The sequence below is a fragment of the Bos grunniens genome, chromosome 10 (assembly GCF_055505025.1).
Source record: "Bos grunniens cultivar Pamir isolate PY7600 chromosome 10, Bosgru_T2T1.0, whole genome shotgun sequence".
NCBI classification, from domain to species: domain Eukaryota; kingdom Metazoa; phylum Chordata; class Mammalia; order Artiodactyla; family Bovidae; genus Bos; species Bos grunniens.
This window is the reverse complement of record NC_141174.1, coordinates 32,715,011-32,741,915: the sequence shown is the minus strand read 5'-3', so window position 1 is coordinate 32,741,915 and position 26,905 is coordinate 32,715,011. Positions and strand designations below refer to the sequence as shown.

Genomic DNA, 26,905 nt, shown 5'->3' with positions numbered 1-26,905 from the left:
CGGTGGGCAGTACTCTGAACTAAGAGATGACCAGAGTTATGGCTCAAATTTGCAGTTTAGGGAACAGAGACCAAATGAGGGTCAGTTCCCTCAGATAACCAGATTCCCGCATACTGTGGTTTGCCTTGGATGGGTGTCTGAGCTGAGACAGTGGGGCGCGTTTGGGTAAAGGGTTCAGAATTTGGAGTGCGACCGACCTGGATTGGAACAGAGCTCCACTACTCCGTACTGTGAGAATCCCACAAGCGTCCCCTCAGATCCTCCATGTTCTTCGTCGACGCGCTGCTCCTCCCGCCCGCGGCCCAGCGCACAGGAAGCCCCGAGGCCGGCATGGGCGCCGCGCCGACGCTCCCTGCCGGCTGGCCGGCTCCCCGCGCTCGCTGCTCCGCGCCCAACGCTCGGTTCGTGGGACGCCCGCGGCCGGATGCCCTGCGTCCGCACGGTCCTCGGCCTCCTGGCGGCCTGTGGCGCCATCGCCTTCCTTGGCTACTGCATCTACTTCGACCGGAGCCGGCGTGGCGACCCCGCGTTCAAGCGCCGCCTGAGGGAAAGTGAGTGAGACGGCGGCGGAGGCGCGACGGGCCGGGCTGAGCGGGCGGCGGTGGGGCTGACCGGGCCCCCGGGGCGAGGCCGGGCCGCGGGGGCCGCCGCCTAGGGGCCCGCGGGGCGCACGCAGGCATCTGGAGGGCTCACGACCAGCACGTGCCACGTTGTGTTTGCAGAAAGAAGAGCCCAGCAGCGAAAGGCTGAGGGACGGGGCGCCCAGGTGAAGTGTTTTAGCGACGCTGAGGTGGCGTTACAGTGAGTAACTTCCCGCCGGTGCAGGTAGCGGCTCGGCCTTAGGGTCCCTGGCGGTTTCCTGAGCAGCCGTTTCCCATTGCCTCGATGCCTGCCCGCACCCCGCTTCCGCTCGGGCAGTATTTAGCTTTTATTGTCCGACATCGGGAGGAAGGAAGGAAGGAAGAACCATCTGGGGTCGTGAAAAGGCAGTAATAACGTGGTAGGAAAGGGCACTAATTTTAGTTTATAAAAAAGAAGAAAGAGGAGCCTTTGCCCTTCCTGAGCCGCGTGCGTGCGCAGTCGCTCGGTCCTGAGCCACACCAGACACTTAAAAAGAGACCCAGGTTTGCCCGGCCCGGTACGGTGCTGTACCGCCCATTCCTGTTCTACGGGGCCTTTCTTCTAGCTCAGAGACAGGATGTATCCTCTTTTTCTCCAAAATTGAATTTGATCAGTCGTTTTGAAGGATAATCACAATTATCTTGGTGATTGGTCCAACTTAACCAACTCGCTTCATTTCTCAAACAGAGCGTTCTTGGGCTGTTCTGTGAAATTTTCATTCGGTTGATGCTCGTTTGAGCGCCTCGCATTTGAGTCGATGCCCACTTGAGGCATTGTTCTAAGTGTGGCAGAGGTTAGCAATGGCGAAAGAGCATGCCCCATGTAACAGGAGCACAGGGGATTCCCTGGTGCTGCTGCTGCTGCTGCCAAGTCTCTTCAGTCGTGTCCGACTCTGTGCGACCCCATAGACGGCAGCCCACCAGGCTCCTCTGTCCCTGGGAGTCTCCAGGCAAGAATACTGGAGTGGTTGCCATTTCCTTCTCCAATGCATGCATGCATGCTAAGTCGCTTCAGTCGTGTCCGACTCTGTGCGACCCCATGGACAGCAGCCCTACAGGCTCCTCTGTCCACGGGATTTTCCAGGCAGGAATACTGGGGTGGGTTGCCATTTCCTTTTCCCATTCCCTGGTGACTCAATAGTAAAGAATCCGCCTGGCAATGCAGGAGACCCGGGTTCAATCCCTGGGTGGGGGAAGATCCTCTGGAGAAAGAAATAGCAACCCACTCCAGTATTCTTGCCTGGAGAACCCCATGGACAGAGGAGCCTGGCAGGCTACAGTTGCAAGAGTCCGACGTGACTTAGCAGCTAAACAACAACATCAGGAGCACGGAAGAGGCAGAGGATCACTTTCAGGGCCAGGTTATCATGGAGGTGTTCTGATTACCTATTGCTACTTTCACCTTAGAGCTTAAAACTTTATCTTATTTTACTCCTGAATCTTCAGTTTGAGTCGGGCAGGGTGGGGATATCACATTTTTGCTCCACGGACTTCCCCAGTGGCTCAGATGGTAAAGCGTCTGCCTACAATGAGGGAGACCTGGGTTCCATCCCTGGGTCAAGAAGATCCCCTGGAGAAGGAAATAGCAACCCACTCCAGTACTCTTGCCCGGAAAATCCCATGGATGGAGGAACCTGGTAGGCTACAGTCCATGGGGTCGCAAAGAGTCAGACACAACTGAGCGACTTCACTTTCACTTTTCACTTTCATGCATTGGAGAAGGAAATGACAACTCACTCCAGTGTTCTTGCCTGGAGAATCCCAGGGATGGGGGAGCCTGGTGGGCTGCCATCCATGGGGTCGCACCAAGTCAGACATGACTGAAGTGACTTAGCAGACTTAGCAGCCCCAGGGCTACCTGCTGAGTCATCTGAAGGCTTACTCCCTCACATATTGGGCAGTTATGCTGGCTGGCCACTTAGTTGGGACTGTTGCACAGAACAGCTACACAAGTCTTCTCCTTGTGGCATGGTCTTCCTCACAGTATGGTGGAAGGGTCGTACTGGGTAAGCAAGTTTGTAATATATTTGTGTGTGTCTGTGTGGGTGTTGATACACACAATTGACCCTTGAACAGCAAGCAGTTGGGGCAGCAACACTTCTCTCTGTCAAAAATATGAATACAACTTTATAGTTGGCCCTCTGTATTGGTGGTTCCAAATCTGAGGATTCAACCAACAGCAGATTTTGTAGCACAGTAGCACTGTTTATTGAAAAAAAAACACACACATATAAGTGGACCTGGCAGTTAAAACCCATGTTGTTCAAGGGTCAGTTGTATATATGTATTTATTTATACATATATTTGAGAGAAAACATGGAGCCTGCCAGGTGGTGCCAGTTCTGCCTCATTGAGACCCACTCAGTTTTGAAAGGAGAGGAAATGGACTCCAGCTCTTGTTAGAGGAGGCTAGGTTTTGGAAGTGCAAGCAGCTCTGGGAATATTGCTGTGGCTGTTTTTGGAACATGCAGTTCTTCACAGAAGACTTTGGGGGTGGCAGATCCTTCTACTCAGTAAATGTTTGACAAAGAAAGGAGTCACAGTTGGGGATGGTGGGAGGTGAGGTTGGAGAGCTAATTAAGGGCCCTGCATCTGGGAAGGCTTTGAAGACCTGAAGTTAAGAAATTCAGATTCAGTGGGGGGAATTATTGAAGATTTCTGAGCAGGAATTGTTTTTAAAATAAGGGGAGGAAAAAACCTTTTTACGTTAGATCAGGCAGGAGTGTGCTAGATGGATTGAAGAAAAGGAAAGTTATTGCAGCAGTTCAGGTAAGAGGTAACAAAGTCTTGAACTGTAGTGGTGTCAGTGGCAATTGGTGATGAGAGATGTAAGATAAACTTTCCAGAAAGAATAGGTAGTTCATGCTCGCTGATGAAAGGGTAGTAGAGAGCAGGAGACACAGATTTCTGGGGATTCAAGATGGAGTCTCATAGAGAAAAAAGGTAGAGTTGACAAAGAAAGTAGGAGAGGGAGTATTCAAGGCTGGGCATGAGAGAGGAGATGCTTTCCCTGGGGCAGAGTCTGGGTCAATTCCACGTCCCTCTCCTTTCACTGCCCTTATAAATGGTTGAAGTTAGTGTTTGTTGGTGTGATTATTTGATAAATTCTTTCTGTTTATTAGAATCAACTCCACCAGGGCAGACCTTGTCTGTGTTTTTACTCTCCATTTTCTCCCCAGTGCCTAGAACAATGTCCAGTATATTGTAGGCACCCAACAAATATTTGTTGAATATTGTTGTTTATTGTTCAGTCACTCAGTCGTGTCCGACTCTTTGCGACCCCATGGACTGCAGCATGCCAGGCCTTCCTGTCCATCACCAACTCCGGGAGTTTCCTCAAACTCATGTCCATCAAGTCAGTGATGCCATCCAACCATCTCATCCTCTGCCGTCCCCTTCTCTTCCCACCCTCAATCTTTTCCAGCATCAGGGTCTTTTCAAATGAGTCAGCTCTTTGCATCAGGTGGCCAAAGTATTGGAGTTTCAGCTTCAACATCAGTCCTTCCAATGAACACTCAGGACTGATCTCCTTTAGGACGGACTGGTTAGATCTCCTTGTAGTCCAAGGGACTCTTAAGAGTCTTCTCCAACACCACAGTTCAAAGGCATCAATTCTTCGGCATCAGCTTTCTTTATAGTCCAACTCTCATGTCAATATATGACTACTGGAAAAACCATAGCCTTGACTAGATGGACCTTTGTTAGCCAAGTAATGTCTCTGTTTTTTAATATGCTGCCTAGGTTGGTCATAACTTTTCTTCCAAGTAATAAGCATCTTTTAATTTCATGGCTGCAGTCACCATCTGCAGTGATTTTGGAGCCCCCAAAAATAAAGTCTGCCACTGTTTCCCATCTATTTGCCATGAAGTGATGGGACCGGATGCCGTGATTATTGTAGGCAGAGAGAAACAGCTTGTGCAGAGGCACAGACCTTGAAATTGCAATATTTAAAGTATGTGGCCAAAGAGATAGCTGAGTGGTAGTTTGGTGTCTTATTGTGGAAGTCTTTGATGCCAAATTTAAAAGTTTTGAAATTTTTCTATTGTGGTGGATAACCAGTGATGGTGACTTTATTTCAGGAAGTGGATGTAATTATTTCTTTTTGAAGTATGGGGTGGAGAAGGGAAGGCAAAGACAGGAAAATCAGTGGCAGTCCAGGAGGGAAATGATAAAGATCTGTTTATGTCAAATGAGGAAGAGGCAGAAGCAGGATTTTTCAAATGTTCTTTTATATAATCCTCATAACAACTCTGTTCTTCTAGTTTTATAGATGAATAAACTAAGGCACAGAAAGATGTCTCTTCCTACTTACAGGATCTCTGTTCTTCGTCACCCCAGCCCTTTTGTTTTCCACAGCATGGTCTGTGATTCATCTGCATTAGATTTACCTGGGGCATTTGTTAAAACAGATTATTTGACCCAAGCACCAGCCATTGTGATTTAGGAGGTCAGAGATAGCCCAGTGGTTATGCCAGCAGTAATTCTCAGGCTTCAGAATTTAAGAGTCATCTGAGGAGCTCATCAAAAATCCAGATTCCTGAGCTCTACTCAGAGAAATTGATTTGGTAGGTCTAGGTGGAGCCCAAGAAAACTGCAGTTTTAATAGCTCCTTAGGCCCATCCTTTGTGAAACACTGATCTCAGATTCTGCATAATCCCTCATCCCCCTGGAAGCTCCTTCTCTTCTCACTAAGTGAACTCAGATTTCTAGACCCGGGGCTCCAGATTTTGCCTGCCTGCCAGACTCTGTAGTCTTCAGTGTTCTGTAGGCACCTCTGCTTTGTGTGTTCAGAAGTAAATTCATCATCTCATCCCTTGCCAGTGTTCCTTTTCCTGTTTCCCTGTGATGCTGATTTTGCTCTCTGCCACTGTTTCCCATCTATTTGCCATGAAGTGATGGGACCGGATGCCATGATTATTGTAGGCAGAGAGAAACAGCTTGTGCAGAGGCACAGACCTTGAAATTGCAATATTTAAAGTATGTGGCCAAAGAGATAGCTGAGTGGTTGTGGGTGGTTTAGTGGCTGAGTCATGTCCAACTCTTGTAACCCCATGGACTGTAGCCCGCCAGGCTCCTCTGTCCATGGGATTTCCCAGACAAGAATACTGGAGTGGGTTGCCATTTACTTCTCCAGGGGATCTTCCCAACCAAGGGATGGAACCCCCATCTTTACTGCTAAGCCACTGGGGAAGCCCAGAGTATGAGACACAAAACAGAAAAATAAGAACTGGGGATTGACTGTAGAAGGTGAGGTTGATATTTGAGCGGGGTCACAACAGAGAGCTGGTGCACTGGGACGACCCAGAGGGATGGTACGGGGAGGGAGGAGTGTGGGGGGTTCGGGATGGGGAACACGTGTATACCTTTGGTGGATTCATGTTGATGTATGGCAAAACCAATACAATATTGTAAAGTAATTAACCTTCAATTAAAATAAAATAAATTTATATTAAAAAAAAAAAAAAAAGAAACGTGATTGTGCTGATGACATGATCATCAGCATGTCTGCTGATAAAAGCTTAAAATATGATCTCATCTGCTGGTTCATCCTATTTAAAAAAGATAATTCTTGGGGAAAACAAACACAAAAACCCTCCGGATATAAAAGACTGAAGCTGAAGTGACTGTGGAGTGGATACTTTGAGCATGGTTTGCCCACTTTAGCTTTAAAGACAGCTCTTAGCTTAGTACAGTGATGACCTTGTCCTGTGAACCTGGTCACTTTCTTGAAACAGGCTGTAGCAAACCATAGCATCCTTCTGAATATCACCAACTGCCCTGTCAACCCCCACCATGCCCTTTGCTAAATCAACAAGCAGTGTTAATACTCTAAGCAAGAAAATAGGTTTGCAACATACAAAGAAAGGTACCTTTGTTAGAGTTGGTTACAGTGGATTTCTCCTATGTGTACTTAGCAAGCTGGGTAAAATATGAAGTTGTTACAAGTATCTTAACCAAACTTGAATATGCCATGTTTTTCTTTTTTTTTTTTTAGGAGGGTGGGGTTCAACTTTTTTACAATTATAACCAGAGCTAAATTAAGAAATTACCCTAGTCTACTGACTTTATTTCTCAGAGTTGTTAGATCTAAAAGACAATATAACTCATGAAAATATATGGAAAAGTACAAAAGCTGATGTAAAATGGTAATCAGGATGTCAAAGAATTAGGGTAACTGAAGAATAAAACTGGCTGGGCTGCAGACTGGCAGACAGTGGCTGTGCTGGTTTAACAAGGTGCCATCTAGGAAGGCCATTAAATGTACATGGTGACAAATCACAGCCACCATCTGCCATGTTTTTTTGCTTTTTTTTTTTAGTTGCCTGAAATTATAACTCCATTTTAAGAAATTGTTTTAAATATAAAGAGCAACTGCATTTGTCATATTCTGCGTTTAGAGACTAGATTCAAGATGTGCTTTTAAAATAAAAGTTAGCCTGCCAGGCTCCTCTGTTCATCGGATTTCCCAGGCAAGAATACCGGAGTGGGTTGCCATTTCCTTCTCCAGGCGATCTTCTGAACCCAGGGGTCGAACCCAAGTCTTCTGCATCAGGCAGGCATTGGCAGCTGGATTCCTCACTGCTGAGCCACGAGAGAAGCCCTCAGTTTTGGCTAGTAACCATATACCTTACATTCGTTACTTATTGTTAAATATTCTGTGACTCTTTTAGTTGTGGGATCCAGCAAAAAATGAAAAATTACAAGAATTTTTTCTGCAAGAGGTACGAATGGGAGAACTTTGGTTATCCAGAGGTAAGAATGTAAACATACTTTTGTAAGCAGTTATTTATGATAACTGATGTTTGAGAAATATTTTTGGATTGGTATTTTTATGTCAAAAAACTTCACCTAGCTAGATGTGTTTCAGTTAGAGAAACTGTCCCAGCATTTTCACTTCATTGCTGTCCAGCTCCACTCTGTTAGAGTTTGTATTTAAGTTCATGTTGCAGTCTTGGAAGTAGGCAGAAAGAAGCAAAGCCAAATACAAGAACACCTTATTTACTGTCAGATAAAATTCTAAGTAAGTGAGTTTTCCAAATGATTAAATGTTGTATGAATCAAAATGTAAAAAAAAAAAAAATTAACTTCTTTATAAAAATTTTCCTGCCTAAGCATATTCTTAATAAAATACTTACTTACTTTGATGATAAAATTATTATGAGTGATAATTCAGTATAATGATACCTGTGGGGGTACCCTGCACTTGACTTGAGAAACTTCACAATGTTGTCAGGGAAAATGATGGTAGATAATATTTTATAAACATTGTATATAGTAATATCTTTATTGTGATGTTTAACACTAGAAAGAAAAATTGTTTTGAGGCTTCTTATGTAAAGCATAAATGATATTGTATGCATGAGCACCACACCCATTTATGTCTTTTTTTCACGTGCTGCAAATTCCCATGCATATCACAGTGCCTACAGCTATTTCTGCTTCTCTTTTTTGTCATTTTTGGAGACTTTTTTTTCACTCTGCATTTAGAGGGTAACATCCTCCAGGATTTATAAAAGCAAAAAGTAAGTCAAAATCCTGGAAAACTCATAGCAATATCCACGAATATTTTTTAATGCAGTGTTTTAAATGTTTTAATCCGATGGCTTAAATGTTTTAAGAAATGAAAAAGCCATTCAAAGGCATTGCGTATTAATCATCATAATTTGAAATTTCAGTACTTTTATTCAGTATAAATGTTAGTGACAAAATGAATAGTTAGAGCTGACTTAAACGACGTAAATAGGAGCTATTGTATACAAGATGATGAAACATAAAATTTAAGGACTTTCATTTCCAAGGGCCTCTTTCAAGGTTCTGGGAAGATTCCTGCCAATCTTGTATTCTTAATTTCATATTCTTTTTCTTAAAAGGGGCCCCAGATTACATAAACTAAGGGCCACACAAATCTGGATGAAGCCCTGCTGCTGCTGCTGCTGCTAAGTCACTTCAGTCGTGTCCGACTCCGTGTGACCCCATAGACGGCAGCCCACCAGGCTCCCCTGTCCCTGGGTATACTCCTTTGTTATAGAGGCAATTAAAATACAAAGAACCTTTCACCTTTAACATTTTTTGAATTAGGACAGTATAAATATGGGTAGGAAAATGATGAATTATAAATCAAAAGAAAAATAATTTTATTATATTTTTATTTATCTTTAAGAGCTATCATGTAATATAGAAGTGAATATTACAAATATTGAGATGATGACAAAAATTGCAAACTTGAGTTTTTAAATTTTTCTCTCCACGATAACATTATTTCCATGAGCCCCTAAAATAATTAGCACTTTTAGGGTTATATACTTCTACTTTATTTCTAAAATTCTCATTGGTTGCTTATTCTTTAAATCCCCACCAAACCCAAAACCAATTAAATAAGAATCTCTGGGGTAGGACCCAGGTATCAGAATTTTTTTTTATTGAAGTATCATTGGTTTACAATGTTGTGTTACTTTCAAGTGTACAGCACAGTGGTTCAGTTATACATATATTCTTTTTCAGATTTTTTTCTTATAGGATCTTGAGTACAGTTCCCTATAGTTCCCTTGTTGGTTACCTATTTCGTATTCAGCAGTGTGTATAAATTTGTCTCTCCCCATTGGTTACCATAACTTTGTTTTCTGTTTGAGTCTATTTGTTGTGTAAATAAGTTCATTTGTGTCATTTTTTGGATTCCATGTTAGTGATATGCCAGTGTATTTATCTTTCTGTCTGGCTTACTTCACTTAGTATGATAATCTCTGGGTCCATCCATGTCACTGCAAATGACATTATTTTGTTCTTTTTTATGGCTGAGTAGTGTTCCGTTGTTTATATGTACCACATCTTATTTATCATTTACCTGTCAATGGACATTTAGGTTGCTTCCATGTCTTGGTAAATAATGCTGTAGTGAACAATGGGTGCATGTATCTTTTCAAATTATGGTCTTCTCCAGATGTAATATACAAGTTATTATTCTTTAAACTCCCCTAGGTTATTACAACACACTGGTTGAGAAACACTGTTCTAATGCAGTAATTTTTCAGCCAATTTTCTGTAATGTCTTCTCCAGTCACTTCTGCCACCACTGCCAACCCAGTTTTCACTACTTTGCTGTCAGGTAGTTCTGTAGCCGTCTCAGTTGTTTTTATGTCTATGTAACCAGAGGGACCACAGAGCCAAAAATTTTAATAGAAATCTCTGATTAGCTAATTTGATTGGATTGTTGGTTGACCTAATTAACCAAACTGACTAGTTTTGGAGCTATGTTAGCTCCATCGACTTGAGAGCAGCCTTACCGCTTTTTCTTTCTTTATTTTTTTTTTTTTCTTTTTCTTTCTTTAAAGGGTTTGATACAAAGTCTTTGTTTCCTACTTAGTTATGTTAAATATGTCAAAATTTCAACTTTTGCTATTCCAAAACATGTGAAGGAGGGGCAGCGCACTGTAGTCTCAAGGTTCAGAAAATTAGGTGCTATTACTAATTCTGGCATTAATTAGCTTTGAAACCTTAAATTATTTCACTGATCTTTGCCTGATTTTCCTAAAACGAGGTAGTGAGATTAAGTGATTACATGTTTTAACTTAAAGTCCTATCATTAATGTCCACTCTTGACAAATTTTCATTCTTATTTTATAGCCAGTCATTCTAAAACTCATCTGTCTTCCCCTAGATACATAATTCATGGTTACACTAAATCGTGTTTCAGCTCTTTAATAATACAGTCTATTTTATAAAAGTCTCATTTAGCTAGGATATCAAGATGTCTCATCTGTAATGTTTCATCAACCACATAGGTAAAAATAACTCATATCACTAATGACAGACACCAGTCTTTTTAAAATAAACTCAATATTCCCTCTTGCATACCCAAATTGCAGAACATGAACATTTTCAATTCAAGAGTGCACTTTTAAATGGTAATTTGGGTCAGAAAGTTATTCACACTGCAGCCTGATCACAGTGAATCTAATAGGCAGCTCAACATTTCCCTATTATTTATTCTTTTTGAGATTTGTTCATAGTCTTTAGTTTGATATGCTTTTGTAGTTTTAATGCTTGGTGCTTTCTTGATAATTTGTAGAATATATGTTTGAGGAACTTTAAAATCCTGCTCTAAACTTATCAATCTATTCAGGAGAGCATCGAATGGGGGTTGAACATCTCAGCAATGCCCTTTTGGTGTGTGGGCAACCACAGGAACTTCTGAAAGTTTTCAAACACACACTTCCTCCCAAGGTATTTGAGATGCTATTGCACAAAATTCCCCTTATTTGCCAGGTAAGCACATATTTATCTTTGTTAAATGAACACTGTAAATAATCATGTTGGGCTTGATTAGACAAAAATAGCAAAGTATGTGTGTGAATGACCCTAAGTTTTAAATGAGTAACATCTCTGAATTTTTGTTTGCTTTTCTTAAGATGAAACAAATTTCTTCTTTCATGTTCCTTTGACTATGATGGATTGTATATTTTGTTGAGTATTATACACGTTTCAACATTTCAACTTTAAAGTTAACATTGTTTATTTTTGTACTTTCTGTTATTGACTGACTGCAGTGTCAACAGAGGCCTATAAGTGGTATTCTTAGATAAATTACCTAATGGCCTATACAATGAGCATAGAAAACTGTAAATTATCGAAGCAGAATAAGACTTCTACTTTCCAATATGACAAAACACAGAAATCACTTTGGTAAATTTAAATATATAGGCTAGTTAGTATTCTCTTAATTAGAAGTTTATATTCATAAGTGGACTGATGCCTATTAAAAAATTGGCTTATGAATGAATTTCATTTGATAACAAACTGCTTGCTGTGTGTACTTATACGTCAATCAGAATTTCCTGCAAATGCTTGGAATTGTTTAGCTCTAAGGTGCTACTTTAGTTTACTTTTTATTACAATTGATCACATGCAGTAGTTGAGAATATACTGTATACTGTTGGTCTGACTTGGAATCATTCATGGTGGATTCTCAGCTTTTAAACAAAATACAAAGCAACAGTCTCCACTAAAGCACAATAATCAACTCTTAAGCATTCCCAAGCTAGTGTCAAATGGAATGTTTCCTCAAGATATATGAAAATGTAGCTAGGATAAGAATGTGTAGTGCCCACTGTGACACAAGAAAGGAGAAAAGAAAAGGATCATGCATTAAAATGATTAGCAAGTAACTATTTTATGTATTTACCAGCAATTTGAGGCAGACATGAATGAACAGGAATACTTGGAGGATGATCGTGATTGAAAAACACTTCAACGTATCCACAGTCCAGTCAGAATGCTATGGAATTATATAGTTTAAACAACTGCTCGGTGACATTTCCATTTATTTTACTTATAGTAATAAAATTTCTTCTATCTCATACATGATATTTTGCTTTAAAATTAACAGTCACAATTGAAGAAACAATGGTTTATTTTTCTAATCAAGTGACCAAGCTGCTGAATCTTAAGGCCTCAACAAGTGTTGCATCTTATTATTTTCATTGAACAATAAGACCTTCTATTTTGATTATTCCTGTATATAACAATTTTGTTTCTCCAGTTGTTTCCATTTGCCAGTCATGACAGATGGTTTAACATGGTGGCTACTGCTTTCAGAGGATTCTATCAGGTGAATCCTCATTTCCAGTGCAATAGCTGTTGGCAATCTTTCATCAAAAGTCCATCTGTTAGGACTTCTCTATCGTGGCTGGCCAAGGAGTCCTGCTTTGGCAGCCAGGGCTTCATTCTGCTGAATGTGATATTCCTGAAATCTCATAGATATTCGTTGAGTCATTTTTAAATACTTCTGTAAGCAATGTTCTGAACAGGTAGTCTAGAAATAAAAAGACCCAAGAGGCAACACAAAAATATTAATTAAAAATATTGCACATATTCTAAAAGAATAAACAGTGGGTACTTTTCTTTCTTCAAATATGTTTGAGAATTAAACGGTATCAATAAGTCACAAGTGATCATAGCTTTCAACTGTTAATACCTTCATATATTTATAAAAATTAGTACATACTGAATGCTTACCAGTTTGTAGGTACTAAAAACAATGGTAATTCCCTGCCTTCTGGTCTAGATTTTCTGTAGGTATGTTTCAGTAGTAAGGCAAATTCCACATTCCCATCTGTTACTCTGATTGTCAGAATGTAGGTCCAGTAGCAGGTTGTTCCTTTTTAATGAAAAAGTCCATTCTCAATGTTGCTATTATTATTATAATAATTTTGGCCATGTTGTGCGGCTTGTGGGATCTTCGTTCCCTGACCGGGATTGAACCCAGGCTGTCAGCAGTGAAAGCACAGAGCCCTAACCACTGGACTGCCAGGGAATTCCCCATTCTTAATTTTCAACTTTTTACTTTTTAATAAGACTATTTTACTTAGCATCTCTCAAACTTTGTCATTTATTTAACAAACACTTATTGGATTGCTGTTTATATTAATATGTTAAGTTCTTGGCATTAAATTTATCAGCATCTTCCACTGGAGGAAGTTTGTGTCACTTTTAGCAAATACATAAATGTTTTGAACAGATTATTAAAAGTTAAGATTTGGAACTGGGATTTCAGAGTCCATCTATGCAATATGAGCCACCAGATTCAAGCTCTGCTTTTTCCAAAATTAACCTGAGTTCTCAGAGTCAGATAGGAGAGCTGTGTCAAGTTTCTCTAGCCTGGGCATCTTGACTAAAATCTAATTATTAAGAATCTTTGGGGAACACATGTACACCCATGGCTGATTCATGTCAATGTATGGCAAAAACTACTACAATATTGTAAAGTAATTAGCCTCCAATTAAAAAAAAAAAAAATCTTTGCTGTGGAACAATATTCAGGAAGTCCCAGGCATCTTCTCTTTAAAAAGTCTGCCATAGTTCAGAGTGGCTGTGATACTAAATTTGATATCATTCAACTCAATGCCACAGAGTCCTTGGCTGTTTAAGTTCCTTTGAGTAAAGGAACATATAAAAGATAGCCTAAATTCACTAACACATGAAAAGATGCTCAACATTGCTCATTATTAGAGAAATGCAAATCAAAACTGCAAAGAGATAATTACCTCACACCGGTCAGAACGGCCATCATCAAAAAATTTACAAACAATAAATGCTGGAGAAGGTGTAGAGAAAAGGGAATGCTTTGCACTGTTGGTGGGAATGTACATTGATACAGCCACTATGGAAGACCATATGGAGATTCCTTAAAAAACTAGGAATAAAACCAGCATATGACCCAGCAATCCCACTCCTAGGCATATACAGTGAGGAAACCAAAACTGAAAAAGACACATGTATCCCATTGTTCGTTGCAACACTATTTACAATAGCTAGAACATGGAAGCAACCTAGGTGTCCATCGAGAGATGAATGGATAAAGAAACTGTGGTATATATACACAACGGAATATTACTCAACCATAAAAAAGAACACGTTTAAGTCAGTTCTGATGAGGTGAATGAACCAAGAACCTATTATAGAGTGAAGTGAGTCAGAAAGAAAAGATAAATACCATATTCTAATGCATATATATGGAATCTAAAAATGGTACTGAAGAATTTATTTACAGGGCAGCAATGGAGAAACAGACAGAGAATAGACTTATGGACATGGGGAGAGGGGAGGAGAGGGTGAGATGTATGGAAAGAGTAACATGGAAACTTACATTACCATATGTAAAATAGACAGCCAACAGGAATTTACTGTATGGCTCAGGAAATTATATTGTTTATGATGACCTTAGAGAATTTTTAGTGAGCAACAGTTTTCATACCTCTTCAGGTTTTACTTCTCTTGTTGTGAAGTCTTTAACACAGTCCAAAAAGCAGGTTTCTGTAAGTTTATTGTAGGTTCCAAGAAATTCCTTAAACTACAAACAAATCAGAAGGTTCTTTAATAACAGGTTTTTAAAACAAATGTTTTAAATACTGATGTATCTAGGCAAAATATCCTGTAATACTTGAAAGGTTCTTTTACTACCTTCAATAGGTATAATATGATCTACAAAATATAGTCAGATTTTCTAGTTGAATATTTATCTTTTCCTGGATTATCTTTCAAACTATCTGAAAAATTTGCTTCATATAATTTAACATCCATCTGTGGAAATGAAATATAAATATTTTGTGCTGACATGGTTGTATCCACTAATGCCTTTAAGTTTTGCAAAATCCCTTTTCCTTAATTATATTACCTTACCTGTTTTATCTGATCAGATTCTGGTATTTGTGCAGCCATATTCTTTTGGTACGTTATTAGTCACCTGATTTAAAAGTAAAAAGTTTTGTCAGTCTGTATACAAATGTTTTTAGGCTAACTGAAGGTAATAAAAACAAGAATAGATTATGAAATAGAATTGAAACAAGTCTACTTGAAATTACTGTTCAAATTTTACAGATTTTTAACTGATTATATAATTATATGCCATGCCTCCCAATTTCCCAGGTCATTAATAAGAACCTTATAGTTTAGAATTTAATTTTTTAATGTTAGCTAGCTATAAGACCCCAAATCCCTATCTATCTAAATCTCCAATTTTAAGACAGTTTGCTCTGTTACTTTGCAAAGCCATGTGTTAAAGCCCCATTCATAGTAGAGTTTTATAGGAAAGAAATCTCTGGTGTCTCTCTATAAGTACTTAAGTTAACTGTTCCACTGGTTGCTAACACAGCTTAGACCTATGCTATTAAAGATCCTTTTTACAAACACCATCTACTTAAGACCTACCAGAAACTTCTGAATATATGACACTTGTGATCTAACTTGGGGGCAACAGAGAAGTGAAGATAAGGAAGTCAAAGAGCCTTTCTGAATTACTGGAATTTTCACATATCCTAAATGGAGGACACAGGCTCAGTTAATTCTGACACAGGAATGTGTCACATTACTTATTCTATCCTGGCTAGTTCTAGAACAGATGAAATATATAAAAGATTTGTATAAAACAAAGCTGTTTAAAACACAAACAACATGTAAAGGAAGAAAAAACAAATGCTAATTATGTATACTGCAAACAGAATTTATATGCATTTAGCTTTGAGTTTCCTGGTAACCAATACAAAAAAGATAAAACTGGATATGTATACCATTCTTAGGTGCTGCTGCTAAGTTGCTTCAGTCATGTCTGACTCTGTGCAACCCCAGAGACGGCAGCCCACCAGGCTCCCCTGTCCCTGGGGACATTTCATGTCAATGCATGAAAGTGAAAAGTCAAAGTGAAGTCGCTCAGTCGTGTCCGACTCCTAGCGACACCATGGACTGCAGCCTACCAGGCTCCTCCGTCCATGGATTTTCCAGGCAAGAGTACTGGAGTGGGTTGCCATTGCCTTCTCTGACCATTCTTAGCTAATACTGTGAAAAAATATTCTCATTTTAAATAACAAATGCAATCAATGGTAATTCGATTCCAGCATTTCCAACCATGTATAAAACTTACCCTCTTTTGCATTTAGTCGTTCCTCCTCTTTTGTCCCTATCCTGTATGTTCATGAGTATTATTGCCATTTTTAAAAGTTATCTTTTCCACATGCAAGGGGAAGCACCAGTTCTCTTCTATTTACTATCCTAGTCTTATTCCAAAGTCTAACTGTACTGTATTTTAGAGAATCTTTGGTTTAGCAGTAACATAATATAAACTATCTTTTCTACAAAAACTCTTTGGTATCTGCTATAAACAATGCAGTAGCGGTTTTAGATTAGCCCAGCATCCCGGCAACCCAGTGTTCCATAAACACCTAAAAAGTTATCAAGAATGCTCTTTATTCCTATTTTACTTCACAGCTTTATAAATGAGATATATATTTTAACTACATAAATTACCTGAAAAATACCAGGAATTAACTAAAGATCACAACTTTTCAGGTATTGCTGTGACTATCATCATTGTTATGTTCCAGGTAAGATACTTCCATTATAGTTACACTTTGCTCACTTAAGTCATGAAACACTGATTCCATACCCTCCAACTATGGGACACAATAGAAACCCAAACCTAAAGATTACATCATTGTCTAATATCAATTTCAAACTTTTTTTTACAGTTTGAGATCTTAACAGTTACAATTTTGCTAGATAGATGTGGGTAGATGTTGATAGATAATCACTCAGTAAACATTTATGTACCAAGTATTGTGCTAGTTATGAAACCAGCCATGCTTCTGAGGTAAGGTGCACTTTATGACTGCTATAAAATATCACTAACCAGTCAAAGAAACAGACGATTCTGTTAATATATCATACAATGAGGTTTAGGATTTGTGCTTCTAGGAGGATGAGGTAGATATGCTTTTTGCTATTTGTCTAAGTACAACTAAAACCCCTGGACCTTACATGCTTATCCTCTCCACCAAAGGGCTAGGAACGGGGAAGCCTATAAAACAGAAAACTTTTAAACAATAACTGCTGTACTCCAGGCCAGCACAGAAAAAACTGTGGTCTTCATCTCTACCCAAATCAGCATATGCCAGGTAGACATCTACCCTCACCAGGCTCTCTAACAAGATACTCCAACTCCCATACCAGAGTAGCATCAGAGAAGCGTTATTAGGGAACAGGGGCTTTAATTCTTACTGAGTATTAATAAGGACTGCTGCCCCTAACTGTCAGTGGAAACAGCATGGGGAGCCTTCCATCTCAGTTGTCAGTGATGAAACACCTTTCTCCCTTCCCTCTGGGGTGCTATCAAAGGAGCCCTAGCTGAGATTCAGGACCTGCCTGCTGCCCCATGGTAATGAGGCCATATCCTCCTGTGGTGTCAGTGGAGGCTCTCTGGGGAGCAGCAGTGAGGCGCTCCAGTCCCCCTCGGCCAGGGAGAGACCAATGACGGCCTAGTAGAGCCACAGCTCCCACTCTCACCAGCAGAAAGGAGGAACATTCCCCAGACCCCTGAAACGCACACACCCCTCAAGTGACAGAGTGAGGAACCTGCACATCTACCTTCACCTGGCAGTAATGAGATGCCCTCCTCTCCCCAGTGAAGCAGTGTAAGAGCAGCCAGCTATAAGAGAAAGTTTAAGCAAATCTAGTCTCAAAATACAAGATGCAAAATCTCCAGGTTATAAAGAAAAAACCTCATACCAAGAACTAAGATCTCAAAAAAAAAAAAAAAAAAAAAGTCCAACACTGAGATGAGAGATACTAGAATTATCTGACAAAGATTTTAAAACAGCTGATATAAAAAAACTTCTTCAATGCACAATTAAGAATGTTTAAAACAATTGAAGAAAATATAAAGCTCAGCAAAAAGTGAAAAATATGAAAGGAAAAAAACCCCAAATAAGCTCAACAGACAGAATCAACAGCAGAACAAGAATGGGGGAATAGAGAATCTGTGAAGGAAGACAGAAAACAGAATTATCCAATCTGAATAACCAAAAAATATTGCATAGAATGAAAAAAAATGAAAGGAGTACTAGGGATCTATACGACTATACCAAAAGATTTAACATTTGTTTTCTTAGAGTCCTGGAAGAACAGAAAGAGGAGCAGGGCTGTTAAACTACTAGAAGAAATAATGGCTGAAAACCTCCCAGATTTGGCAAAAGAAGTTTGTAGATTCAAGAACTAAATTGTATTCCAAAAAGCGTGAATACAAAGAAATCCACATCAAGATACATCATGGCCAAACATTTAAAAACTAAAGACAAAAAATTTTGAAATCTGCAAGAGAAAAAGAGACATCTTACCTATAGGGGATACACTATTAGGATGACAGCAGATTTCTCATCAGTCAACCCAGAAACCTGAATCTGGCAAAAATACCCTTCAGGAATGAAGGTGAAATCAAGCCATTCTCAAACAAAGGAAAACTAAGAGAATCCATTGCCAGTAGACCTGCCTGAAAAGAATTAAAGTTCTAAGCAGAAATGAAATTATAAAAGGAGACTTGGAACATCAGGGAGGAACAACACAGGAAGAAAGAATGAGTAAGTACAGTACATTTCCCTTCTTGAGTTTCCTAAATTATATCTGACAATTGAAGCAAAAATTATAAAACTGTCTGATGTGGCTCTAAATGAAATTAAAAGACACTTGCTCCTTGTAAGGAAAGCTATGACAAACCTAGACAGTGTATTAAAAAGCAGAAAAACTACTTTTCCAACAAAGGTCTGTATAGTCAAAGCTATGATTTTTCTAGTAGTCATGTACAGGTGTGAGGGCTGGACCATAAAGAAGACTGAGCACTGAAGAACTGATGTTTTTGATCTGTAGTGATGGAGAAGACTCTTGAGAATCCCTTGGATTGCAAAGAGATCGAGCTAGTCAATCCTAAGGGAAACCAACCCTGAAATATTCATTGGAAGCCAGCGCTAAAGCTCCAATACTTTAGCCACCTGATGTGAAGAGCTGACTTATTTGGACCCTGAGGCTGGGAAAGATTGAAGGCAAAAGGAGAAGGGGGAGGCAGAGGATGAGATGGTCAGACAGCGTCACCAACTCAATGGACATGAATTTGAGGAAACTCCAGGAGATAGTGAAGGACAGGGCACAAAAGATCAGACACGACTTAGCAACTGAAGAACAACAAAATAAATGGGAAAGTAAAGGGAAGTAAGGCTTCCACACTTCACTGAAACAAGTAATATGCTGACACCATTAGACTATGATAAGCTTTGTATATCTCATTTAATACCTAGAGCAACCATTAAAAGAGAACAACATAAGGAGATAACACTCAAAAACATTAGATTAATATAAAATGTATTCAAATAATCCACAGTAAGGCAAGAAAAACTAGAACAAACAAAAAAAGCACATTTCAGCCTTAATAAGCAATTAGATTAAATATAACTGGTGTAAATGATCAAGAGACAGATTGGCTGAGTGGATTAGCAAAATGACAAAATATATGTTGTCTACAAGAAACTGACTCCTAAGATTCAGAGTGAAAACAAAAGGATGGAAAAAGATTTATCATGCAAACATTCATCCAAAGCAAATAGTGGATATATTAATACTAGATTAAGTAAGACTTCAGAGCAAAGGAATTTACCAGAGACAGAAAAGGACATTAAAGGTCAATCCATCAAGAAGACCCAGTACTCCTAGATATGTGTGCCTTAAGCAACACAGCTGCAAAATATGGAAAGAACTGAAAGGAGAAAAAGGCAAGTATAGTTGCAGATTTAAACCACCCTCTCCCATCAATTGATAAAATAACTCAACAAAATCCACAAGGCTATAAAAAACTTAACACCATTAACCAATAGAATACGATCTACATTTACAGAACATTTCATGTAATACCACAGAATACACGTTTTTTTATCAAGTGCCAATGGAACACATACCAAAATAAACCATATCCTGAGCCATAAAATAACCTCAATAAAATAAAAGAACTGAAATCATACATAGTCTGTTCTTAGACCACAATGGAATCAAACTAGAAACCACTACCAGATAACTGGAAAATTTCTAAACATTGGAAAATAAACAGTACACTTCTGAATAATCCATGAATCAAAGAGGAACTCTCAAGAATTTAATTAAACTAAAATACAGCATACTAAAATTTGTGTGACACAGGTAAATCAGTGCCAAGAGGAAAATTGTATTACTAAATGCATATATTAAAGAGGAAATGTCTCATGCAACTTCCCTGGTGGTCCAGTGGTTAAGAATTTGCCTCCCAGTGCAGGAGATGTGGGTTTTGATCCCTGGTAGGGGAACTAGGATCCTATAAGCTGCAAGGCAACTAAGCCAGTGCGCTGCGACTACTGAGTCTGCCACTGCACCCAAGACCCAACACAGCCAAATAAGTAAATTAAAAAAAGGGAACTGTCTCAAGTCAACAGTCTATGTTTTTATTTTCTTTTAACCTCAAGAACCTAAAAAAGAGCAAAATAAACCCACTTAAAGTATGTAGAAGGATGAAAATAATAAAGAACAGAAATCAGTGAAAATGAAAACAAAGCAACAAACAAAAATCAATGAAACAAAGATGGTCCTTTGAAAAGACTGTAATAGACCAACCTCCAGCAAGACTAACAAAGAAGTCACAAATTATCAGGAATAAAACAGGATATGGTAATATAAACCCTGCAGATTCAAAAGAACAGAACTATGAAGAACTTTATATACATAAATCTAACAACTTATTCATGAATTTAGTAGTATCCTAATATTAAAACTAGACAAGATGGTACATACAAGAAAACTACAGAAAAGTATCTTCATAAAATAGACATAAAAAATAGAAATAAAAATCCTTAACAAAACAATAGCAGATATAATCCACCAATATGTAAATGTGATCCACCATTTTAATAGATGGAAAAATAAAAGTCATATGATCTTATAAACTGATGCAGAAAAAACTTTTGATAAAGTCAGTACCCATTCATGATAAAAACTCTGAAAATTAGGAAAAGAGGGGAACTTCTTCAACTTGGTAATGTACACCTACAAAAAATCCTATACCCTATACTACACAGTTAATGGTGGAAAACTGAATACTTTGCCCTAAGATAGTGAGCAAAGCCAGATGTCTGCCCTTAATACTCCTTCTCAACATACTGCTTGAAGTTCTACCCAGTGCGGTAACTCGAGAAAAGGAATAAGACATACAGACTGTAAAGGAAGAAAATAAAACTGTCCCTCTTTGCAGATGGCATGATTGTGACACAGAAAATCCCAAAGTCCCCTAAGAATCTACAAAGAAACTCCTAAAGCAAAATAGTTTAGCAAGATCACAGGATTCAAGATAAACATGCAAAAATTGTATTTCTATATACTTTCAGTGAACAAATGTACACTGAAAAACAGAATACCATTTATAATCACTCAAAAAAGATTTAAGGGTAAATCTGACAAAGCATCTGCAAGACTTGTATGCTGAAAACTATAAAATGCTGATGAAAGAAATCAAAGGTTTAAATGGAGAGACACATTGTGTTCATGGCCTGGAAGACTCAGCATAGTAATGATGTCAATTTTCCCAAAATTGATATATAGGCTTAATGCAATTCCTGTCATGGTCCCAGTAACATTTATTATAAATATGAACAAGATTATTTTTAAATTTATATGGAAGGCAAATGGACTTAAATTAAAAAAAATAATAAGTAGGAAGAATCAGTTTGCTTGATTTGAAGATTTAACTACATAGCTATAGTAATTAATACTGTATGGTATTGGTGGAAAAGCTGACACATAGATCAACGAAACAGGACAGAGAACCAGAAATAGTCACGCAAATAGGACCAAATGATTTTTGGTAAAGGTGCAAAAGCAGTTAAGTGAAGACAGCTTTTTCAACAAATAGTGCTGGAATAACTATACATCTATAGGCAAAAAATTTAACTCAAAGTAAGTCTTTCACTTTATACAAAAATTACCTCAAAATAGATTTGGGACTTAAATATAGAACATAAAACTGTGAAAACTTATAAAGATAGGAGAAAATCTTTGGGCTTTAGGGCAAAGAATTCTTAGCCTTCACATGAACAGCAAACTACGTATCTGACCGATAACTAATAAATAACCAGACAAGATAAAGAAGCCTGCAGACTCTAGTATAAACACAAATAATCCAATTAGAAAATATGCAATAGAAATTTCACCAAAAAGATTATTCAGATGATGAATAGGCACATGAAAAGATGTTCAACATCGTTAGCTGTTAGGGAAACAAAACCACAGTGATATATAGCATTATACACCTATCACAATGGTTGAATTAATTAATATACATCTATCATATGACCCAGCAATTGCACTTCTGGACATTTTTCAGAAAGAAATATAATAATATATTAATATTATATTATTATAAGAAATAATAATATATTAATATTATAAGAAATATAATAATATAAAACTTATAGTCACACAAAAACCTGCACATGAATGTTTATAGAAACTTTATTCATAACAGTCAAAAATTGGAAGCAATCCAGATATTCTTCAACAGGTAGATGATTAAGCAAACTGATACACCCATACCATAGAATACTCTTCAGCAATAAAAAGGAATGAGGTACTGATACACCAATAGCCTGGATGAAACTGAGAGAATTACGCTAAGTGAAAAAGGCCAATCCCAGAAGGTCATATATTGTGTGACTCCATTTATATAACATTCTTGAAATGACAAAATTATAGAAATAGGGAAATTATTAGTGGTTGCCAGGGGTTGAGGAGGGGCTGGAGGAGGAGGGAAGTAGGTGTTACGATAAAAAGGCAACATGTGAGACTTGTAAAATGGAAATGTTCTGCATCTCAATATCAGCATCCTGGCTGTGATATTGCACTATAGTTTTGTAAGATGTCACCACTGTGGAAGGCTGGGCAAATGGCACAAGGTATTTTTTTTCTTAGAACTGTATGTGAATCTACACTAATCTCCAAGTTTGAGGCTGCCAAGCTTTCTACTCCCTGCCCAAGAATAAGATACAGTGTGCTGTGTGGTTAGCAAATGATCAGAACTAGAGTTCTTTTGGCTTACTACTCCAAAAGCAGCCTGAAAACCGGTAAGATGACTTTTGTGGATAGGTGTTAAATGAAACCTTTGTTTTGTGAGAACTTAAATTTATAAGTTTGCAAATTATAATGCCCAAATCAGTTTTTATTACTATCCCAGTATTTCTTCAGTTAAAATTCACATATGTGACTTTCTCAGGGAGAGGTCAGAGAGGCAGAAAGTATGAAATCTTTAAATGTTGTGTCAGTTTCAAAAATTGGTAACACTGTGTTGACTCCTCATCACTTCCCCTTTCATATATAATTGATAGTGACAAATGATTGTTATTGGGAAGTCTTTGAAGAGATACAGATAAGGAACACCCCCAAATATTATTTGTTCTTGGTACTGTCTTCTAATATACAGTCCTTAATAGTATGCTGCTGCTGCTGCTAAGTCACTTCAGTCGTGTCCGACTCTGTGTGACCCCACAGACGGCAGCCCACTAGGCTCCCCCGTCCTTGGGATTCTCCAGGCAAGAACACTGGAGTGGGTTGCCATTTCCTTCTCCAGTGGATGAAAGTGAAAAGTGAAAAGCACCCCACAGACTGCAGCCTACCAGGCTCGTCCATCCATGGGATTTTCCAGGCAGGAGTACTGGAGTGGGGTGCCATTGCCTTCTCTGCCTTAACAGAATATCTCCTCCTTAAAATGAAATAGTTTATCTTACTTCAACAGTAATAAAATCTGTTTCTTGAGAATTGGAAAATAAAAAAAATGTTTCTAGTACTCAAAGACCACTGTGTTAACATTATGATCTCCTTTTCTCTAGAATCATTCAATGATATATTTTCCAGTATCAAGATTATGGTATACCTAAGTGAAGGAACTTGTTCCTAGAAAATATTTGAGATAATTGAGTGAATAAATGATTTTCAAATTTACTTGCTAGTTTGGGTCTGACCTAAGTCTTCCAGCATTCTATTTTACAGCTATTTAATCATTAGTTATGCTGACTGATCAAGTCCAACAGCCACACAAACCACTTGATAGTGAGAAGAGGTAGAAGCAATATAGCTGCCCTTTTATTTGGTCCTAATTACCTTTTACTACAAGCAAATGTTTGTTATTGTAGAGGCAAATATCCAACCAAGGTGATACCTCTGGTTATATGCTTTAAACCTGGAGAGGGAGGGAAGGGGTCTTAAGAATGATTACAGCAATGCTAAGAAATTTTTGTGTCAAAATATATCATAAAACCAGGGAACTTAAAAGTAAAAAGAGATGTTAGTCATCAAGCTCAAACCTTTCTTGATGCATGAGTTTCCTTTCTGTTCTGGGAAAGGAGTTGTCCAATCTTCACTTGAATGTCTCCAGTAAGGCCTGATTTCTTACCTGAAAAAGGAAAGGATTACAGTATGACTGCTAAGGCCCCTTTAGGCTCTAAGTGTTTGATTAAACCTGAATTTCTTCTGGCTAAATCATATTTTTTGAAAAGCCTCTTCCTTTTCAATAAGCGAAATGAGTTTTCTCAGTCTGAGGTTATAGTTCTTTAGCATATGTGTTATTATGTATTAAAAAATACTTAATATCCTATTTTTCCAGGTAATATGTATGTTCAGGTGTACACACAAGGACCAACAATTCTCTGCAATTTCTGAGTATTAAAAAAAAGAAAGCTAGGGTGTGATGGGGAGATACCCTCTAGTCTTCAGAATTATATGCAGATCTGTACCATGTCTGCAGTCAAATTTCTAATTTTGTTCAAACTTAATTTACAATAAGTGATTCTTCTGATGTCCTTAGCCACTGTCACTATAATTGATCTTGGGTTCACCATGACTGGTACTGGTAATTGGAAATTCTGTGATTTAAGCAGGATTCATGAATGGATAATAAAACTACAGGGTTGTAGGTTGTTGGCGAACAGGATATATCCATTGTAGTATCAAAGCATTTCACAGGTTACACAAAAAGAAAACTTTCCTTTAACACTGGGAGATCTATCAATCACCACCTTAACCAGTGTGGTACCACATATGTGGTATTCTTGCCAGAAATGTTTGATGTGACTCTGATCATGAGAGAATAATTAGGAACATCCACAATGTGGGACAATGTATAAAATGACTGGTCTTTTCTAAAAATTAAAGTTATAAAGGAAAAGGAGTAGAAAGAGTTTTTCTAGAATACAAGACTAAAGAGTTGTGAATTTTGGATCATGAATCAAAAAAAAAAAACACTTTTGAGTTAAAAATAAAGACTTCTGGGGATAATCAGAGAAATTTGAATATGTTATTTTCTTAGGTGTGATAATCATATTGTGGCTATGTAAAAGTATGTTCTTAAGGAGATACATACTGAAGAAAATAGGGTTAAAGGTCATGATGACTGCAACTTTTAAGTGGCTCAGCAAAAAAAAAAAAAAAGTCTGAAAGAGAAAGCAAATAAGTAAAATGTTAACAACAAAAAGAAATGAAAGAAACCAGTCTTGTGAGCCATTTTTTTTGGTCCAGGGCTGTCTGTTCTTTATTTGATAGCTCAGATGTCTAAACCAATCTGCACTAACTTGCTATATTGATATAAAATAGGACTCTACGACATGTCCCTTTACTTCATATTATTTGCAGGAGGTGTAGGAAATTGTGCCTGATTAACCTTAGAGAGTAGAGGGCAAAGGTCACTTTTTCTTTTACATTTAAAGTTTCACCTAGAAAATAAGGGTGATAAATCATCTCCAAAGTCTCTTACAGCTCTGACACTGTCATTATATGTTTTAATTCACGTAAATTATAAAACAAATTGTGAACAGGTACTACCTAAAAGCCTAATAAAGGAAATATAACTGAAATTATAGAAACTCATCAAGATTTACAAGGTTCTCTAAAGCTGAGCCCTTACTGTCTTTTAATTCTAGGATTTCTTCTATCAAAATAGACAGCTGAGTTGTAAAAATAAAAATTTTCATTTAACTTTTACATCAGATTACATTTTAAAATTTTTTAGTAATGCGTAAAGGGAAACGTTTAAGTAATCCATCCTCGAAAATCAGCAGATCAGATAAGGTGTGTTGGCACTGGTATTCTCTCTAGAGAGAATTTTTCAGTTAAAGGAGGGTCTCCTGCTTGTCAGCTCAAGGTCAAGGCGTGGGTGCCTTTCAGTCTAACTCACTATCCCCAAACAAGACCCCGATTCCCCAGATCTGAAGATGGCTTAGACCCTCGAATTCCGATTCTCGTCCAGTGACACGGTTCCGAGGGAAGTCCCAAACCCGCTCTCGGTACGCGCTGCCCGGATCCGCAGCCCCCAAGAGCCCCAAGTACAAGAGGCGGCCTCCTTCAGAGACCCTGCCACCTTTCCCCGAGCGTTGCCGGCCGCCCCCTCGCCTGGAAACCCGGGATTCTGTGGACAGAGAAAAGAGACCATACTTAAGGACAGACTCTCGCATCCGACACCATAAAAGGCTGGGGGGCTGCGTTGCCAGTCGACTCGCTGGGGGTGGGGGGCGGAGGGTCTGGGTCAGGGCAGGCGCCTCAGTCGCTGGATGAAAGAGAACACGTGGGAATGGCGATGTCAAATGGCTCTTATACCCTTCGCCGCCGATTCGTTATAATGCTAGAAACTCTAGAGGAAAGAGTAGGTATCATAAGTGAATTTTAAAGTACCATGACAATTATTTTTTTTACTCTATTCTTAGACAAAATTCTATATTTCTGACTTTCTCGCCAATATCAACACGAATCTGTCGAAACTTTTTGTAAAACTAATTTACTTAATCCCGCGTCCCTAACGGTCTCCAGGAGCATTACTGTAAACAGTCCCTAATAACAAGAATGGTGTATAACCAGCTAGGTCGGGAGTTCTTCAGGTCCTAGATGAGACTCGGGTGTTATTCAGTGTTTTAAGT

General features: G+C 38.6%; 2 protein-coding genes across 5 annotated transcripts; one reads left to right on the top strand and one right to left on the bottom strand.

Moving 5' to 3' along the window:
* Nucleotides 1-355: 355 nt before the first annotated feature.
* Nucleotides 356-11,974, top strand: TOMM20L (translocase of outer mitochondrial membrane 20 like). Its single transcript, XM_086320504.1, has 5 exons — nt 356-551; nt 723-766; nt 7,292-7,373; nt 10,741-10,883; nt 11,803-11,974. Exons 1-5 carry the CDS (start codon nt 425-427, stop codon nt 11,854-11,856), a joined length of 450 nt encoding a protein of 149 aa, XP_086176630.1. The 5' UTR covers nt 356-424; the 3' UTR covers nt 11,857-11,974.
* TIMM9 (translocase of inner mitochondrial membrane 9) lies at nt 11,769-26,556 on the bottom strand. 4 transcript variants are annotated; one of them, XM_086320501.1, is made up of 6 exons: nt 26,427-26,556; nt 24,305-24,393; nt 24,102-24,180; nt 14,796-14,859; nt 14,371-14,466; nt 12,010-12,429 (listed from the first exon to the last, which is right to left on the bottom strand). In XM_086320501.1, the coding sequence occupies exons 4-6, from the start codon at nt 14,832-14,834 to the stop codon at nt 12,295-12,297; spliced, it is 270 nt and encodes an 89-aa protein (XP_086176627.1). In that variant the 5' UTR covers nt 14,835-14,859; nt 24,102-24,180; nt 24,305-24,393; nt 26,427-26,556; the 3' UTR covers nt 12,010-12,294. The 4 variants fall into 4 exon arrangements, with proteins under 4 accessions (XP_086176625.1, XP_086176627.1, XP_086176628.1 ...); XM_086320502.1 differs by lacking the exon at nt 26,427-26,556 and adding an exon at nt 25,360-25,424; XM_086320499.1 differs by lacking the exon at nt 24,102-24,180 and having other exon boundaries at nt 11,769-12,429.
* Between the last annotated feature and the right edge of the window lie 349 nt (nt 26,557-26,905).